The sequence below is a fragment of the Cucurbitaria berberidis genome, assembly GCF_010015615.1.
Source record: "Cucurbitaria berberidis CBS 394.84 unplaced genomic scaffold K460scaffold_1, whole genome shotgun sequence".
In the NCBI taxonomy this organism is placed as follows: domain Eukaryota; kingdom Fungi; phylum Ascomycota; class Dothideomycetes; order Pleosporales; family Cucurbitariaceae; genus Cucurbitaria; species Cucurbitaria berberidis.
The window spans coordinates 1,299,472-1,315,097 of NW_024468935.1; the positions used below are offsets into that span (position 1 = coordinate 1,299,472).

The 15,626-nt window shown below is 50.8% G+C and overlaps 6 protein-coding genes across 6 annotated transcripts; 3 read left to right on the forward strand and 3 right to left on the reverse strand.

The window, feature by feature from the left end:
• The first annotated feature begins 1,077 nt into the window (after window positions 1-1,077).
• K460DRAFT_360923 (peptide transporter PTR2-A) lies at window positions 1,078-3,376 on the forward strand. Its single transcript, XM_040932365.1, has 4 exons — window positions 1,078-1,160; window positions 1,238-1,456; window positions 1,515-2,565; window positions 2,618-3,376. Exons 1-4 carry the CDS (start codon window positions 1,134-1,136, stop codon window positions 3,208-3,210), a joined length of 1,890 nt encoding a protein of 629 aa, XP_040792626.1. The 5' UTR covers window positions 1,078-1,133; the 3' UTR covers window positions 3,211-3,376.
• A 1,031-nt stretch (window positions 3,377-4,407) lies between these two features.
• Window positions 4,408-5,499, forward strand: K460DRAFT_350171 (uncharacterized protein; the record flags this gene model as incomplete). The annotated part of the gene is made up of 1 exon (XM_040931483.1): window positions 4,408-5,499. The coding sequence occupies one exon, from the start codon at window positions 4,408-4,410 to the stop codon at window positions 5,497-5,499; it is 1,092 nt and encodes a 363-aa protein (XP_040792627.1).
• Window positions 5,500-5,719: 220 nt separating this feature from the next.
• Window positions 5,720-8,738, reverse strand: K460DRAFT_400151 (TPR-like protein; the record flags this gene model as incomplete). Its single annotated transcript, XM_040936298.1, has 3 exons — window positions 5,720-8,048; window positions 8,099-8,246; window positions 8,294-8,738. The coding sequence occupies 3 exons, from the start codon at window positions 8,736-8,738 to the stop codon at window positions 5,720-5,722; spliced, it is 2,922 nt and encodes a 973-aa protein (XP_040792628.1).
• A 531-nt stretch (window positions 8,739-9,269) lies between these two features.
• Window positions 9,270-11,483, reverse strand: K460DRAFT_411842 (uncharacterized protein). The gene is made up of 2 exons (XM_040937499.1): window positions 11,365-11,483; window positions 9,270-11,269 (listed from the first exon to the last, which is right to left on the reverse strand). Exon 2 carries the CDS (start codon window positions 11,231-11,233, stop codon window positions 9,596-9,598), a length of 1,638 nt encoding a protein of 545 aa, XP_040792629.1. The 5' UTR covers window positions 11,234-11,269; window positions 11,365-11,483; the 3' UTR covers window positions 9,270-9,595.
• A 183-nt stretch (window positions 11,484-11,666) lies between these two features.
• K460DRAFT_10232 (putative zinc-binding alcohol dehydrogenase domain-containing protein cipB) lies at window positions 11,667-13,263 on the forward strand. Its single transcript, XM_040926498.1, has 3 exons — window positions 11,667-11,874; window positions 11,936-12,341; window positions 12,399-13,263. Exons 2-3 carry the CDS (start codon window positions 12,076-12,078, stop codon window positions 13,183-13,185), a joined length of 1,053 nt encoding a protein of 350 aa, XP_040792630.1. The 5' UTR covers window positions 11,667-11,874; window positions 11,936-12,075; the 3' UTR covers window positions 13,186-13,263.
• A 156-nt stretch (window positions 13,264-13,419) lies between these two features.
• Window positions 13,420-15,104, reverse strand: K460DRAFT_269507 (MFS general substrate transporter; the record flags this gene model as incomplete). The annotated part of the gene is made up of 3 exons (XM_040927575.1): window positions 13,420-14,645; window positions 14,698-14,809; window positions 14,859-15,104. 3 exons carry the CDS (start codon window positions 15,102-15,104, stop codon window positions 13,420-13,422), a joined length of 1,584 nt encoding a protein of 527 aa, XP_040792631.1.
• Window positions 15,105-15,626: the final 522 nt, after the last annotated feature.

A 15,626-nucleotide genomic window follows, 5' to 3' on the forward strand; every position in this document is an offset into this window, starting at 1 on the left:
ACGTTTTTTTTTGATGGCGCCCTCGACGCCACGGCTTCGTGCTTGGCTTCTATTCTCGAACACGCCCACTACTTTGCACATGCGATATGTCGACATGCCGGCCTTACCGACGCCCAGGTCTTAGGTGCGAACCCTAGAAGGTTCGAAGGCCTCTATCGACAGGATGCCCAGCCTTTGTGTCCACCGATACACCGAGGACATCGTGTTGAGGTGTAGTCCCATTGGCCAAGCGACCAAGCTTTGCCGCCATTGTCTTATGTTTTCGGTCAAGAGTCCGCAACGGCCCCACCGTGCAAGGGCTGACAAGCGCGCTACCTGGGCTCATTAACCGTGGGCCTTCTTTGTTTGGCCGGCTAGTCGTCCTTCTGGAAGGGTCGAATTTCCGTCGTCGTCGCCAGAGGGTCGCGCGACATCTGACAATGGCTGGCCGCAAGTACCCGCTCTGCCGCTCGAGCAGCGGGACAGCGATGACACGGCGGAGAGTTGGCGTTCGTAGCCAGCCACCATCCACCATGCACCTCCACCCACCTCTCTGTGCTGCATATGCATATTAGCGAAGGCACACCGACGTTGGGGGCGTCGACAGTGGGTGGCAGTCTGTGGCCCCGGTGCATGCGGCGGGGTAGCGATAGTCGGCCGCATTAGGCAGGAGACTTACGCCCACCCTTATCTTGGGACGCCGCAAGCTCTCTTGTGTTGCTGCTTGCCAGTCGTCGTTAGCTACTTGGCGAGGCTTGAATCGAGCAGAAATGGGCCCCTCGGCGATGCGGTGCCAATGTAGCATCGCGCTGTAGCTATCGCGCACGCCCGCGGCTCGTTTGGGCATCCTGAGCCGCGGTGGCAAGTCGAGAGCTGATGAAGACGGTGGTGAAGGAGTCGATATGGCGACTGATCCCTGCCGCTGCTATCACGCCTTCCTGTTCGAGCCCCGGCCCTTTGGAGCACAACACTGGACCCGCCGTTCGCGTGCTCAGATTAAATGCACCACCACTCCTCAATTAATAAGTCTCGTCGGGTCTCTCCTCTTGTCCATCGCAGCCCATAAATCCCCCCCAGCCCGCCGCGCCCTGTTGTAGCACGGCACTCCCCATCCTCAACCTCTGCCAACCTCGCCTCACCTGTGCGCGCCCACCATGCCCATTGGCGACGACAACGTAGTCGTAAGTAGCCTCCAGCCATGTAGCTTGTTTTGTAACCCACCCTGCAACCCACATGCTAACCATGGTGCCCCCCACAGCAAGCGACTGGCTTGGACCACGCTCTGGTGGATCGCTCTGGCGACCCTGAGCGCAAGAATCCCGCCCTCCACACCACGGGGCCGCCCACCTACCTTCATTCCGAGGGCAAAGCTGGCCTCCAGGAGCACTACATTGGCGATGTCGAGGAACTCCCAACCGAGGAGGAGCTCAAGACGCTCCGCCGTGTCCCCGCCCACATCCCATGGAAAATCTATACGGTAAGAAACATAACTACATTGTTCGCACGTGACACTGGTCCTGACTTTGCACGTGCAGATTGCCTTTGTCGAGCTCGTCGAGCGCATGTCCTACTACGGTACTGTCGCCGTCTACTCCAACTTCATCGCCAAACCACTGAAGACGCCAACGGGAGCTGCTCTGAATCCCAAAAACGAAAATGCCCAACCCGGTGCCCTGGGCATGGGAAAGCAGGTCGCCTTCAGTCTGACCACCTTCAATGCCTTCTGGGTCTACTGCTGCCCTCTTCTCGGTGCCTGGATTGCTGATACCTATCTTGGTCGCTTCAAGACCATTGTCTACTCCGTCATTGTCGCTGAAATCGGCCATCTTATCCTCGTCGGCTCTTCTGCGCCAAGTGTCCTGGCCAAGCCAGACAGCTCCCTCGCTGCCTTCATCATCGGTCTGATCGTCATGGGTCTCGGAACGGGCACATTCAAGCCCAACATCTCTCCTCTCATTGCCGAGCAGGTGCCCCACGAGACGATGCGTGTCGAGACGACTGCCAAGGGCGAGCGCGTCATTGTCGACCCCGCTGTTACCGTGACCCGCATCTACAACTGGTTCTACTTCTTCATCAACATCGGCGCATTGGTCGGCCAGATCGGCATGGTCTACGCGGAAAGATATGTGGGTTTCTGGCTTGCTTATCTGATCCCTACCGTCATGTTCATTGTGTGCCTCCCGGTGCTTTATTTCTGCAAGAAGTTCTACGTCCTGAAGCCGCCGAGTGGCAACGTCATGGGACCGGCCTTCAAGCTGCTGTTCAAGGCTCTCGGAAACGGCCTCAGCCTGAACCCCCGTACCACCTGGAAGAACTGGAACAGCGGAAACATGTGGCAGAGCGTCAAGCCATCGCACCTGGGCGCCAACAGGCCCAAGTGGTACAACTTCGACGACGCCTGGGTGGACGAGGTCGCGCGTGGTTTCGGCGCCTGCTCCGTCTTCTTCTGGGTGCCCATCTTCTGGCTTGCCTATCGTCAGATGGACTCCAACTTGACCCAGATGTGCAGCACCATGGCTCTTCACGGTGTGCCCAACGACATTCTCAACAACTTGGATCCTATTGCGATTATCATCATCGTTCCCAGTAAGTCCACTCCTATTGACAGCATGACTTCGTGTGCTAACAATTCCACCAGTCATGGACAGTCTTGTCTACCCCGCGCTCCGCAAGCGAGGTATCAGGTTCACCCCCATCAAGAAGATCACTGCTGGTTTCATCCTCGGTTCTTTCGCTATGGTCTGGGCTGCCGTCCTTCAGTACTACATCTACAAGACTTCAGGTTACTACCAGAACCCGACCGATGATTACAGGTCCCCCATCAACGTCTGGTCCGTGGCCGGTGTTTATGTGCTCATCGCCATTTCCGAAATCTTCGCCTCTGTTACCACTCTTGAGTATGCCTTCACCAAGGCCCCCAAGAACATGAGGTCTCTCGTCCAGTCCGTCCAGCTCTTCACCACCGCCTTCTCCGCCGCGCTTGCCCAGGCCTTCACTCCCCTGACGACCGACCCCAAGCTCGTCTGGAACTACGGATCCGTGGCCATCATCTCCTTCGTCACTGGTATTGCTTTCTGGTTTGCGTACCGCAGAATGGACAAGGAGGAAGACGCACTGAACTTGCTTCCTACCGGTCATATCGGAACGGCGCACCAGGCCGAGGATATCGAGAGGCGTATGAGCGTAGCCACCGAGAGGCGCAACAGCCTTCCCGTCAACGAGAAGATTTAAAGACATGACCCGAAGTTCATTATGAATTATCCCCTGATAATGCCTGAACATATACCCCCAGCTAGAGCCGTCCAAGGCCAATGCTAACCGGAATGTCTTGAGTAAGCGATTTCCAATGTAGAATAGCTCGCTCTTTCACATAATAATACATTCACTTTCACACTCATCTTATTGTCTTGTCATGAAGCTCCAGATATGCGTCGTCGTGATGGCCATCTCAAGCCTTTTACTCATTTCTGAAAGTAGAGCTAACATTTAGTCCTCCACCTGGAAATGCTTGTATTGCGTTATATTGAAGGTTTTGCTGAATCTCTTCCAAGCACTGTATCCATCCTCTTTCTATCTTCGATAAATTACCCAAAGCCCGTCGCACAGACCTACAATTAATCAACTCAATGAGAGAGAAGAATAAGTTATAAAGCTCAGAAGCTCTCTGCAAATCGTAAAAGCAGTGTTGCAACAAAATGAACGGTACAGTACCGCGACGCAAAACAAAACTATAGGACTGATTCCAGCCACGTAACAGCGATGCTGCTGCCTACAGCAGCAGAACAAAAAGTTAGCAATCTGCTCAAGCACCTCTCTCGAGACTCGCAACAATGTCGCCCAACAGACCGAGCGTAATTCAATGACAGAATGCAAGAAATTATCGCAAAATGCGAATTCGCGGTCTCTTTCGATAAGATGATGCCTCTCGAGTCACAAGTCGATCACATGCTCAGGATTAGAGATCTTGAACGGTTAGTATACGTCAAAGGCAAGGAGCACCCTATGAAGTTCTCAATGCACGAATAACAGCCTTCTACCAAGGTTGGTACAATCGTGTTGTTGCGATTTTACAGGTAGTGTACCATACAACTTTTACTATCTCAACCCCGTCTCTACATAGCGATTTGCTATAATAGGTCTAGAAAGTTGGTCGTAAACATGGATTGTCGCAACATACCCACACAACGTTAGGCTTCTCCTAGCGGGTCTCACTCGGTCGGCGATATTGTAAAAGCATCGCAACACCTACATTCACCAACAATGTCAATCGAAACAACCTATTACGGCACCTCGCGATGTTCTCCCTTCACTCTCTCGAAACCTTCCCTACTAGCACCTTCAACTCGGCTTCAAATCTGGGGAAATCCAACGGACGACCCACTTTAAATGTTCACATCAGATTCACGCACGCGCTTCCGGGCTGCAACCATGCCGCCATCCGATTTGAAGTCCTTGCTCGAAGCCGAACAGTCCCGAGGCTTGACGCATTCAGCCATTCTGCAACACTGGCTTCGACTTCAGACGATCCATTTCGGCAACGCGGCGGTGGCGGCTAATCACCTTCGCGACGCTATCCTTGTCGGCCTCGACGTAGAGTGGTATGAACACAATCCCGAGTACATCACCGAGCTAGGCGTCTCTGTACTAGACCCCATGTTCATCAACGATTGGAGCTCACTATGGGAGGTACTGCGAATGATTGTCAATCACCACGTGCGCATCAAGCCCAACGCACATATGGTGAACTCGGAGCTTTGTCACGGATACCCGGAGAAGTACCAGTTTGGCAAGACCACGTTCGTCAGCACAGAAGAAGCAGCTTCGATGCTGCGCCATCTTTTCACCCGCTTCAACTCGTTTGGCCAGCGTCGTCCAGTCATCTTCCTAGGTCACGCTGTAGACAACGACACAAAGATGATCAAAGAGCGCTTTGGCTTCGACATCGACAGCCTCGATGTCGTCGTGGCGACTCTCGACACGCAAATCCTGGCTGTTGAGGCTGGCCTTGCTACCCCAGGACGCAAGATGCGGCTTTGCGATATGCTGGCTAAGTTCAATGTGGTAGAGGCGTACCTCCACAATGCTGGCAACGACATTGTGTGCACAATGATTGGAGCGTTGCTAATGGTATACCCAAGCTCACCGAAGGATAATGCAGCGTTATATCAAGGCCTCAAGGTTTATCTCCAAAACTGGAGCAAAATGAGCTACGGAGTGCCCGTCTTTTGTACCAAGTGCGACTCGAACAGCCACGTTGCTGCGGGGTGCTATGCAGTGGTTCACTGCGCACTCTGCGCGACGCTTCCGCATCGCCGGAGTAATGCGAATATGCACAAGACGGAGAAGTGTCTTGAGTTGGTCAAGCACGCAGCCAGGCAGGTTGCGCCTTCCCTCCCTCGACTTTCCCCTGCGCCACTGAATGTGTGTCCGTGTCAGTATTGCATCGAGTCGCCGGATCGACAGCGGAACAAGTCTGGTAATGCGTATAGCCACACGAAGGAGACTTGTCCTTACAAGTAGCGAAGATGGTAGGGTTTCTTTTACAGCGGAGACGCGGAGTATTAGTGCACGATAGAAAGCTGTGCTACTGAGATGGCCGTATGGTTATAGGTACATATACTCGGCCGTGTTGGCCAATTAAATAAGATGTCCACTCCAAATTGCAACATGGGAGCTCAATGAACCAATTCTAAACCAAATACTTGGTGCCGTGGCCGTGCGGAGACCTAAGGGAAGGCTGCTAACGCCCCCAAAACCACAGAAATGAAACCCCGATGAAGGCCCATAAGACAACTACGAATGTAATTGAGCCCAAAGAGACACCCTCTTTTCTTTCAATTTGCTCCCAGGCTATATCCTCGTAATCTATATGTCCCCATTTACTCAGTGCCTTATGTGACTTCTTCGTGTCTGGATGAAGAGGCCCAAGGACTTTTTTCCTCAGCAGAAAACAACTCTGCATCAGAAAAAGGGCGTCTTGATTGCAGCTTAGACCTTTCAAGGCTTTCGCGAGGTTGTGCATGCTGCTCAGGGTATGTGGATGCTCCCTCCCTAGCACCTTTTCTCTCCTAGCTAGCGCTTGTCGATGTGTTGCCTCCGCCTCTTGATCCTTACCCTGAGAGTGTAACACAGAGCCCAGGTTGCAGAAGCTGTATAATGTGAACGGATGTTCTTCCCCGAGCACCTTCAAACTATCATCCAACACTCGTCGGTGCATATATTCTGCCTCCGCATACCTGTCTAGAAATCCCAGCACAGAGGCTAGATTCCTCGCACATATCAATGTGTCTGGGTGTCTTTCACCAAACGTCCTTTCGCTTCCTTCGAGTGCTCGGCGGTGCATTGCTTCCGCTTCGTCCAGTTTGCACTGCTTTCCTAATGCTAAGCCCAAGTTGTCCATACTCGCAAGCGTACTCTTATGCTCTAGCCCAAGTACCTTACTTCTTCTTTGTAGTGCACGCCGGTGCATTAATTCAGCCTCTTCGTAATTGCCTCGTTTTGTTAACAGCACGCCAAGATCGTCAACGCTCTGAAGGGTAGATGGATGCTCTAGTCCAAGGACCTTCTCTTGTGCCTGCAGCGCCCGCCGGTGGATACGTTCAGCGCCTTCGTAATCGCCCCGTTCCGACAGTACTAACCCAAGACTGTTGAGGTCAGAAAGCGTAAGTGGATCCTTAGGGCCAAGCACCTTCTCTCTTCCTTGCAGGGCGCGCCGCAACATCATTTCAGCCTCTTCATACTTACCCCCTATTCGTAATGCTACTGCAAGGCTACTGACGCTGGAGAGCGTATATGGGTGCTCTCTTCCTAGAGTGCTCTCTCTTGCCTCTAAGGCGGGTCGACCCATCCCCTCAGCTTCCTGGTAGTATCCCATATCATATGCATAGACCATAGCTTTGGAGAGAACGGACGCCCAGGTCGTGAGTGCGGTGCCACCATTTGGCCGACACGCTACTGCTGCTTGAGCGTGTGGAAACAGCGCTTGACATGCCTCCCAGTTCTCATACTTGCTATCCGGGTAATTGTCATCTATCAGTCTAACATACTTCTTCTTCCACCCCTCTAGATCGCCCTGTAACTCGAGCCATTTTGTTGTTGAGAATTGTACCAGTCGATGCATTTGAAAATGGTGCCCATCTACGTCTGTCGCAATCAGAGAGAAACTTAGCAACATGTTCAGATCGTCCTCAAAGTCACCGCTGGAACCACCCCCATCGTGGTAGCGGCCACCAAGAAGAGATTCCGGAATCCCCTGCCGATTGAAAAGACTCATGAGCGACAGCAGTCTTGTAGCTGCGGGCCTTTCTCTTCGGATGTGCTCAAACGAGATTTGCCAAGTGGCAATAATGGAGTTCGATGCTGTGCCATCCCTTCGGGTGTCGCCAAGGTCCATATGCAGCAGCCTTGCTCTCTCTTGATCACCTTTAAGAAGATCCTGCAGATACTTTGACACGGTAGCACGTGGAGCTCTCTGGCTAATATAAGCAGCGGCTTGGGATATAGCAAGGGGCATGTAGTCAAGTGCTTCGACTAATGCTGCTGCATCTTCCTGTTCAACACCGTCCTGTTCCGCATCGTTTTTTCGAAAGCTATGCTTGAGCTGGTTTCGAAGCAAGGTCAGAGCGTGTGCTGGTTCCATCTGATGAACTCTGATGATATCCGAATAATTTCCCGTCAGTCGAAAAGCGACATCTCGGCTTCGTGAGGTAATGAGGATTGACCCGTTTGATGATTGAGGAATAGCGTCCAGGAGAGTCGGGGCTGTCTTACTTGCAAACTCTTCTTGGTTCCCCCTCCCTCCTGTTGACCTACTCGTGAAGACCTCTACATCATCTGCATTGTCAATGATCATCAACCAGCGACCATTTTCCTCATTAGACAACCAACTGTAGACCAACATCAAAATGTCTACATCTTGCTGATCCCACCTAGGCAGCTTAGCTCTTTCAGCAATCTTCCGATAACTTTCTATAAATCTTGATGTGCAGCTTGCATGTACCCAGAAGACCCAGGTAGTTGGTGACTTTTGTCGTATACGATATGAGTGTTCGACGGCGAGTTGCGACTTTCTTTCAAGTTTGTCAGTTTGTGCCTTTAGAAAAGAAAATTTTGTACATACCCAACGCCACCGAGACCAACTAGTGCCAATCTAGAAGCAGGTTTCTGGCTCCTGCAATCTATCTCTGCAAGCATTTGACGGTCTACAAAGTGTGGATCACGTCGGAAGGGCACAGTAGAGGACGGGGTGGGGCCGACTGGAGTTCGGTCTGCAACTGTCAGAACTAGGGTTCCTTAGAACGTGGGAGAGATATACCGGCCAAGGGTTCCAGTGAGACGGTAGCGTGATATGTCAACGTCTGGACATATCCCCGGATCACTGCTGTTACCCTCTCCACTTTTGCGTCATAACGAAGGCTTTTAAATGCCTTCCCACTTTTTCTGACCCACGAGTCGTTTGACACGGGTAGCGCTATTGTAATAACATCGTCTAGCAGCTTTATCTGGACTCTACACCCCTCAATAGCAGGAATGAGCGCTGTTTTGGATTCTTCTCGCATAGATCTAGCATTGATCGAGGACTGGGTTTGCGAGAGAGCATCTAGCAGCACAGGAAGCTCGGCTTTAATGTGACGGAACGCTTCGGGTATGTCTCCAAACATAGACTGATATTCTTCCAGACGGTTCAGAACGTGGGAGCCGAAGTCAACGAGCTGTATTATGTTCGCGACAATGCCAACTACAGCTAGCGCTTCCGCCATCTCGTCACACTAGTTCTTAAAGGCGAGGAGAAATAACGGTGTAGAAAGCGCACTGTTACATCCATATGACATCGAGGTTGGGAGTGCAACGAAAATTCGATACTAGATGTGCACTTCTACAACGTTGGGTGGGCGTATAGTTAATGTACGTTGCTGAAGTAGGTCTAACTATAGCTACGATTAGATTACGTGACTTAATCTATCCACTTAGACTTGCAGCTTAATGCTGCGCCACCTCCTTAATCGGAGACTTTATATTAAATATACACCCACCCAACTTTATGTACTAAGTGGGCTATGCGAGGTTAAGCGGGCCAATAAGGCTATAAGGGGGGCTGTGCAGCACCGCCACATGTAAGTCAAACATAACTCACATGAGTATTGTCCTTACAAGGAAAGCTGATAGTTGGGTTTAGCTATATTAATGTCGATTCTTAGTGCGCAAAACCATATGTGCTGGGGGAGCCGTATAGTTTCAGGTACAGTATACAAGTATGAATAGCATATGTATCTAAATCTATAATTTAACTTGCATTACTAATTTTTGACCATTTGGGGATGTTATGACTAGAAGGGAGATAAGGAAGCGGCTTAAGACTTGAATATCCCCGTTTCTGAGACTTCTGTGTTTTGTCTCTTTCACTGCGAATGTGAGGTTTTCGTTCGTCCAAAAAAGCCACAAGCTCATAGTTACAAAAGGATGCTATGAATTCCCGGCTCAAAGTTGTGCAATAATTGACCGGATATAAGTAAATCAATCGATGTAGATCCATGTTAGGCATGATGGGAAAACCTTCACAAACGATATTCCTCGGAAAGCGTGTCGTCTCTTAATGGGTCAGACACCTCTAAACTATTCAAGACAGTAGGCCATCGACCAGGTTACGGACTGCTTCATCTTCTCTCCTTAATTGTCCCCTGACCTCCTTCATAATGCTGTCCGCTGCGCCGCTCAAGAACCAGTGTCCGCATCGCTCAGCCCAGTCAACTAGCAATGCCCAATGTGCTACCATTGTAAGAGCAGATGGATGGTTACGCGATATCATGTCGTGAAAGTGCGGTGAGATCTTGGTCAACCACCTTGTCATACCGTGCCAAGCTGCCTCCAAGGTCGCCGCTCTTGCTAGATCAGTGTCATGGTTGGTTGCTGGTTCAACGTCCGATGCAAAGCTGATCTCACAACATTCGATCAAAGCGGCAACAGCGGATACTGTGTCCAGTACATCCGCGAGATCCTCTACTTTTGGTCTGCCGAATGCCTCCGTCATGAGGAATGGGAGTGTGTGAAGGCGGTTGAGCAGTACAGAGAGAATCTTTCGGCCGGTGCTAGCTGTGCTGAAGCTCCTGGTTTCTGATAGGTTTGGCGTTTTGAGAACTTCAGTTGCTTGAGCAATGATTGATATAGTGTCGCTGTCATTGCTCTGGTCGTTGGTAATGCGAAATGTGGAGCCGGGCATGTCGAAGTTTTGAATTGTTGTTATGAATAACTGTAGTTGGAAGGAGTTCGAGGTCGGTAATTGTGGGATGGTACCATTTGTGGCCTGGTGTGCCAAATGTAGAAGGCAGTCCACCGGCTGGCCTATGTTCTTCTCATCTTCTTCCATTATTTCCACATCGCACTCTATCATATTTCGCCATCCTACAGAAAATTCGACACGGAAAGTCGCCCCCCGCTCACAGTGAGCTCGCCTAACGGCGGGATTCTCTTCAAAAATAGCCATATGATATGCAGAGAGAGCTAGCAACCCGCATATCAGCCATCGCCGCCGCAGTGCAAGGGAAGCAAAATCCCTTTGCCAGTAGCGCGCTGTGGAGTTAATGCTTCTGAATATAGGAAGCCTGGGACTTGTTGCGGTGGTGAAATGGTGAAAGTATGTCAACGTCTCTAGGTTGACGTCAATGGTAGGCGGCATAAGAGCGACTGTGGGTGCGGTCCGCATGTATGGTGATACTGCTGTATATGTACCATGAATTCCCTCATGATATCTTTCTTGATAGTATGTTTCGTCATCAATATCATCATCTTCACCATTGGTGATGGCGAGCGATACCGCAGATGAAACATTAACCTCGAAATACCTCAGTTTAGTCCCGCGAAAAAGTGTCTGAATCTTCACCTCTCGCACATGATCCTCAGCACGTCCGTGATTGATTTCGCCGTGATTCTCACTCCAATGACGTTTCATACGTTTCTCACTAGCACATAGGTTTCCACACCCGTCTATCGTACAGCAATATCCATTCGTAACAGGCAACCCATGGATAGGCGGGTATGTCGGATCCGGCAGAGGCACATCCTGTGGTTCAAGTAGTTCGAGATTTGCGATAGATTCGAGTAGTCGCTGTCTTTCAGCACGATAGATTTTGTGCCGGAGCAAGTGACTCTCCAGCGCGCTTTTTTGAATGGCGTACTGGCATTCGTGACAGATCAGCACGCGAAACTGAGCATTATACGAGAGAAAACCAGATGCGCCAAGTTTATAAGGTGGCATCATGCTTGGTAGAGCTGATGAATGCGTTGAAGGTCATATCTAATATGGTGTTAGTGAGAAAAGAGACCATAGCACACAACTGGTACTCGGGTGTATTGTTGGGAGTTTCCTGCGTGCCTGCGTGCTTTACCTACAGATCCACAATTTGGTTATCTTAGCAGGGAGAGGTTAACCTCGGTAAGCGGAAACAAAGGATTTCTCATGGTAAACCTGCCTCAAGGCGACGAGGGCTGTAGCCGGCGTGACAATGTCCAGAACGGCGTGGAAGCCATCCGATTGATGGTGGAGGTGTTGAGGGAACGCGGGTGGACCCTGCCCTAGTTTAGCACCGGTTCTAGACCGGATTTAAGGAACGGCATATGTGGTTCTGCTGATTAAGGTAGGAACAGCATATCTGGTTCTACTGAACGCCAAACTCTGTAATGCTTCTCTCATTAGTTGGTTAGTATAGACTCGTATCGACTTTTCGCAGGTAATCACTTTAGTTTAACGGCATGACGATCTCACGCCATCAGGAACCGCATGTGTGGTTCTTCACAGATATCCCTCATGAGTTCCGCGATTGCTTACAACTGCGCTCTAGACGACCATTTCGAGTGTAGACGAACATTCCCTCGGTCAGATAGTAGTTTGCAATGCGGAAGGTGCTGTAAGCAACGTCGGTGGTTGGAAATCATTTCGCTCACATTAGGCATACAAGCATAGGTAGCGACAACTATATAACTCAGCTATCACTCTGTCAAATACCTCAGCAACCAGCCAGCAGCTTTTCTACTATCCAAAGCATCTTACTGACAATCACACTGTCTTTTCACAAATTTCACCCTCCAACTCAACTCTCCACTATGGCCGCACCGAAGAATCAAGCCGCATGGCTCGCCAAAGCCGACACGCCCCTTGAGGTATCTAACGCCCCAATGCCCACAGCCGGCCCCGGCGAGATCGTAGTGAAGAACGCTGCAATCGCCATCAACCCGCTCGACTGGCACATGCAAGATTACGGTGTGTTCATCCAACAGTGGCCTGCGATCTTTGGGTGCGATGTAGCTGGTGAGGTGTATAAAACAGGACCGGACGTGCAGCGCTTTAAGAAGGGGGATCGTGTTATTGGGTAAGTCTCGCTAAGCCTCTCACTATGTCGAAGGGACTGGGGTTGATTTTGGTGTAGGCATACCATCAATCTTATCAGTGGCCGTGCTCAAGATGGCGCTTTTGCGCTGTACACTACTCTTCAGGCCGACAAAGCGGCTATCCTCCCCCATACCATCTCCTTCACGGATGGGGTCGTGGTGCCGCTTGCTCTGGAGGCCACAATCTGTGCGCTTTCTCTCAAGATACCCGGCGTAGCGATGCCCGGTGTCGCCACACCAGCACTTGGGTTGCCATACCCTTCGCTAGAAGACCCAGTGCAGTCAGTAGGCAAGACGCTTGTGGTTTACGGCGGCTCTTCTTCCGTCGGATCCATGGCGACTCAGCTGGCGACAGCTGCCGGAATTCATGTCATCGCTATCGCGGGTGCGCACAACTTCGACCTCAGCAAGCGTTGCGGCGCGGCTCAAGTCTTCGATTACAAGGATGCCTCGTTTGTCGACAAGGTTGTCGAAGCAGTTCGCAAATCTGGACATGAGTTCGTTGGCATCTTCGACACCATTAGCATTCCCGACACCTACAGTAACGACCTTGCCATTCTTGCCAAGCTAGGTGGAGGTCACCTTGCTTGCTCGCATCCTCCACCCGAAGACGTGCCAGCGAACGTGAAGGCGGGTATGGCATTTTGTGTTAACGAGATTGCGACACCAGTCTGGAGGGACTATGTTACCCCTGCGTTGCAGGCTGGAAAGCTCCAGTGTCTTCCACCGCCTACTGTTGTTGGGAATGGCCTAGAGTACATCCAAGAGGCGCTCAAGAAGTCAAAGGCGGGTGTAAGTGCAACGAAGCTGGTGGTAACCGTGTAGTGGTGGATTGTAGTGAGCAAAGAGACAAATTTCCTGGTATGGACAGACAGAATTAGTAGCAAAAAGCCATTCCTTTTGAAAAATATTTCTTCTGCATTTTGATCATTGCCGCCTCGCGCCTTCGATGCTTCCGGCTGACTGAAACGTCAGACTTGCTGAATTACTCTTTCAACCATATCGTCGCTTCGCATTGCGGGCAAGAGTAGATAATTAAGCGGACCAAGTCCTTGTCGATCACTTGTTGTTGCCCGTTGCAACGCCCCAGAAGTACGCCGCCCACGCGCCTAGTATTAGGAACAGCAAGGCCACGAACAATGTCAGGCTGATCTTCCTGTTCCTCTGGCCCTGAATCCCATTCTCGAATTTCTCTCTACTTTCGTTGATCAAGTGACCCTTCGCGATCCGCTGCTTCCTGGTCCACTGAAGATGTTTGACATCCACTGTCATGAAGCTGCAAGCGAGCATGGCGGCGGCGACGACCACGGACCCCGCAGCAAGAACGACGTATACAATCACGACGTTATCGTATGAGTCATTGTCGCGATCCTGAATAACACCAGTAACGATACGGATGATGATGTTCATGCTGTTGTTTACAGCGATCTTCACTGCGTATCCCGAACCGAAGACTTCCTGGTACCACATGGAGGTGCGGATGGCGTCGATAATGACAGTTGGACCAAACATGGAGGCGACACCAAATATTCCAAAGGATGCCGCAGTCCCACTGACGGTCGGGCCCCACTCGGCTAAGCACATGGCAAGAAGCATGCCCATACCGCACACAAGCATGAGGGTGATGCGGTTGCCGAGTAGATCAACGAAGATTCCAATGAGCGGAACGAGGAAGAAGCCCAGGTATTGCGACATAGCCGAGTACCAGCCCGCTTTAACAGCACTGATGTTGAAGCGCTTCTCAGCCATCTCAGTTGCGTTTTGGGAGTACACGACGGCAGCACTGGTCTGGAATAGCGAGAAGCCGACAACTCCCCAGAATGGCCATGGTAGCCGAAGCACCTTGCCGACCTCGAACTTCTTGTTGCTTTCTGTTAGCTTCTCGCCTGTCGCTGGATCGGCTGTCCCCGAGTACTTTTTTCCGCACCACTTCGTGAAGAGCCAGAATACAACCGTTACGGCATTGGTGAAAAGGTTCATGAAAACGGCGGTCCAGTACACCCAGCTAAAGTCTCCAGTCTTCTTTGCGATGACATTCGCTGTAGACTTTCCAACAAAAGCTCCTATCTTGCCAATGCCGAGCTCGAATCCGAGGGTGGACGCGAAGCCATTGGAGGGTGCGAACCAGGAGCTGAAGATTTTGTACTGGGCGACCTGAGTCGCAATGTCACCGAAGGCCTGGACAACGACTCCGAAGATCATGAACTTGTATGAACGAACGGTAGTTGCTGCTGCAATGAAGATAGCACCCACGCTAAAGATAGCATTTCCCCAGAGCATAGCACCTGTAAGCGATGATGAGTTCTTGAAATCCTCGAGATGGAAGGGGGAACTAACTTGCACCGCCAATCCTGTCAGTCACGAGACCGCTCACAAGAATTAGAGCCGTCTTCATGAAATCTTCGCTGGCCTCTAATACTGCATATTGCGCGTTGTTGATGTGTAATTTCTGTATTATATTAGCTAGATTTTGAACAAGATTTGTAAGGTCGATGTACCTTTTTCAGTGTGCTCTTCATTGCGCCGGTCACTCCGCTACTCCAGTGCGATCCGAACCCGATGGCGGTCACAAGGAGAACTGCGATAAGCTTCAACTTCAGTGGAACATCCGCACTGCGTCCTTCCACGCTCCTCTCGCTCGACGACTCCCCGCCACTGACTACTACGACGTTTGCAGCTTTCGCCTCCGAAGACGGGGATTGCCCCAACTCGTTGTTGGTAACATTGTCGCGAGTGCGTTCCATAGAGGGCCTGGTGTTCATGTCTCCTTATATCGTACTGCGATGATCGCTCATCTAATCAATGTTATTAGATATGAATGGCGATGATCAGATAAGGTGAGGGGTTCATCTAGAAAAGACTGGGTGAGCTCCGTCTTGTACTGCGAAACGGATACCGGGCACCATGGCTCCACATCTTTAATTTTTATTAACTGTCGGGCCTTATAAGGCCAGTCTAGTGTTTCCGTGTTGGAATTTCTTGGCAGGTAGATTGTGGGCTATTGAGCCTCGGAATTCTTCGTTGTTTTGCGATGTCACAAGTAAATGGAATCGCAAGCTTCGTAAGTTCAGCAAGTCCACTGTTCCATTTTCTCCCTTCATACTTTCCATCTTACAATCAGAATACTTGAACAAAGTCAGAAAACCGCGATTCAAGATACGGCCTTGGCTACTTGAGTTGGTAAGGTGCAGTCATGTGCGCACGGTCGTGATGTGAAAATTTTAATCAGATCCTTGAGATAAGGCTACGCGGCGACTCCGTGCAAT

Bases quoted from the DNA above. Each gene is read 5' to 3' on its own strand.
- K460DRAFT_360923 (XM_040932365.1), top strand. From the start codon at position 1,134: ATGCCCATTGGCGACGACAACGTAGTC. The intron at 1,161-1,237 runs GTAAGTAGCCTC...TGCCCCCCACAG, and splicing joins TTGGCGACGACAACGTAGTC to CAAGCGACTGGCTTGGACCA. The intron at 2,566-2,617 runs GTAAGTCCACTC...CAATTCCACCAG, and splicing joins GATTATCATCATCGTTCCCA to TCATGGACAGTCTTGTCTAC.
- K460DRAFT_411842 (XM_040937499.1), bottom strand. From the start codon at position 11,233: ATGATGCCACCTTATAAACTTGGCGCATCTGGTTTTCTCTCGTATAAT.
- K460DRAFT_10232 (XM_040926498.1), top strand. From the start codon at position 12,076: ATGGCCGCACCGAAGAATCAAGCCGCATGGCTCGCCAAAGCCGACACG. The intron at 12,342-12,398 runs GTAAGTCTCGCT...ATTTTGGTGTAG, and splicing joins AAGGGGGATCGTGTTATTGG to GCATACCATCAATCTTATCA.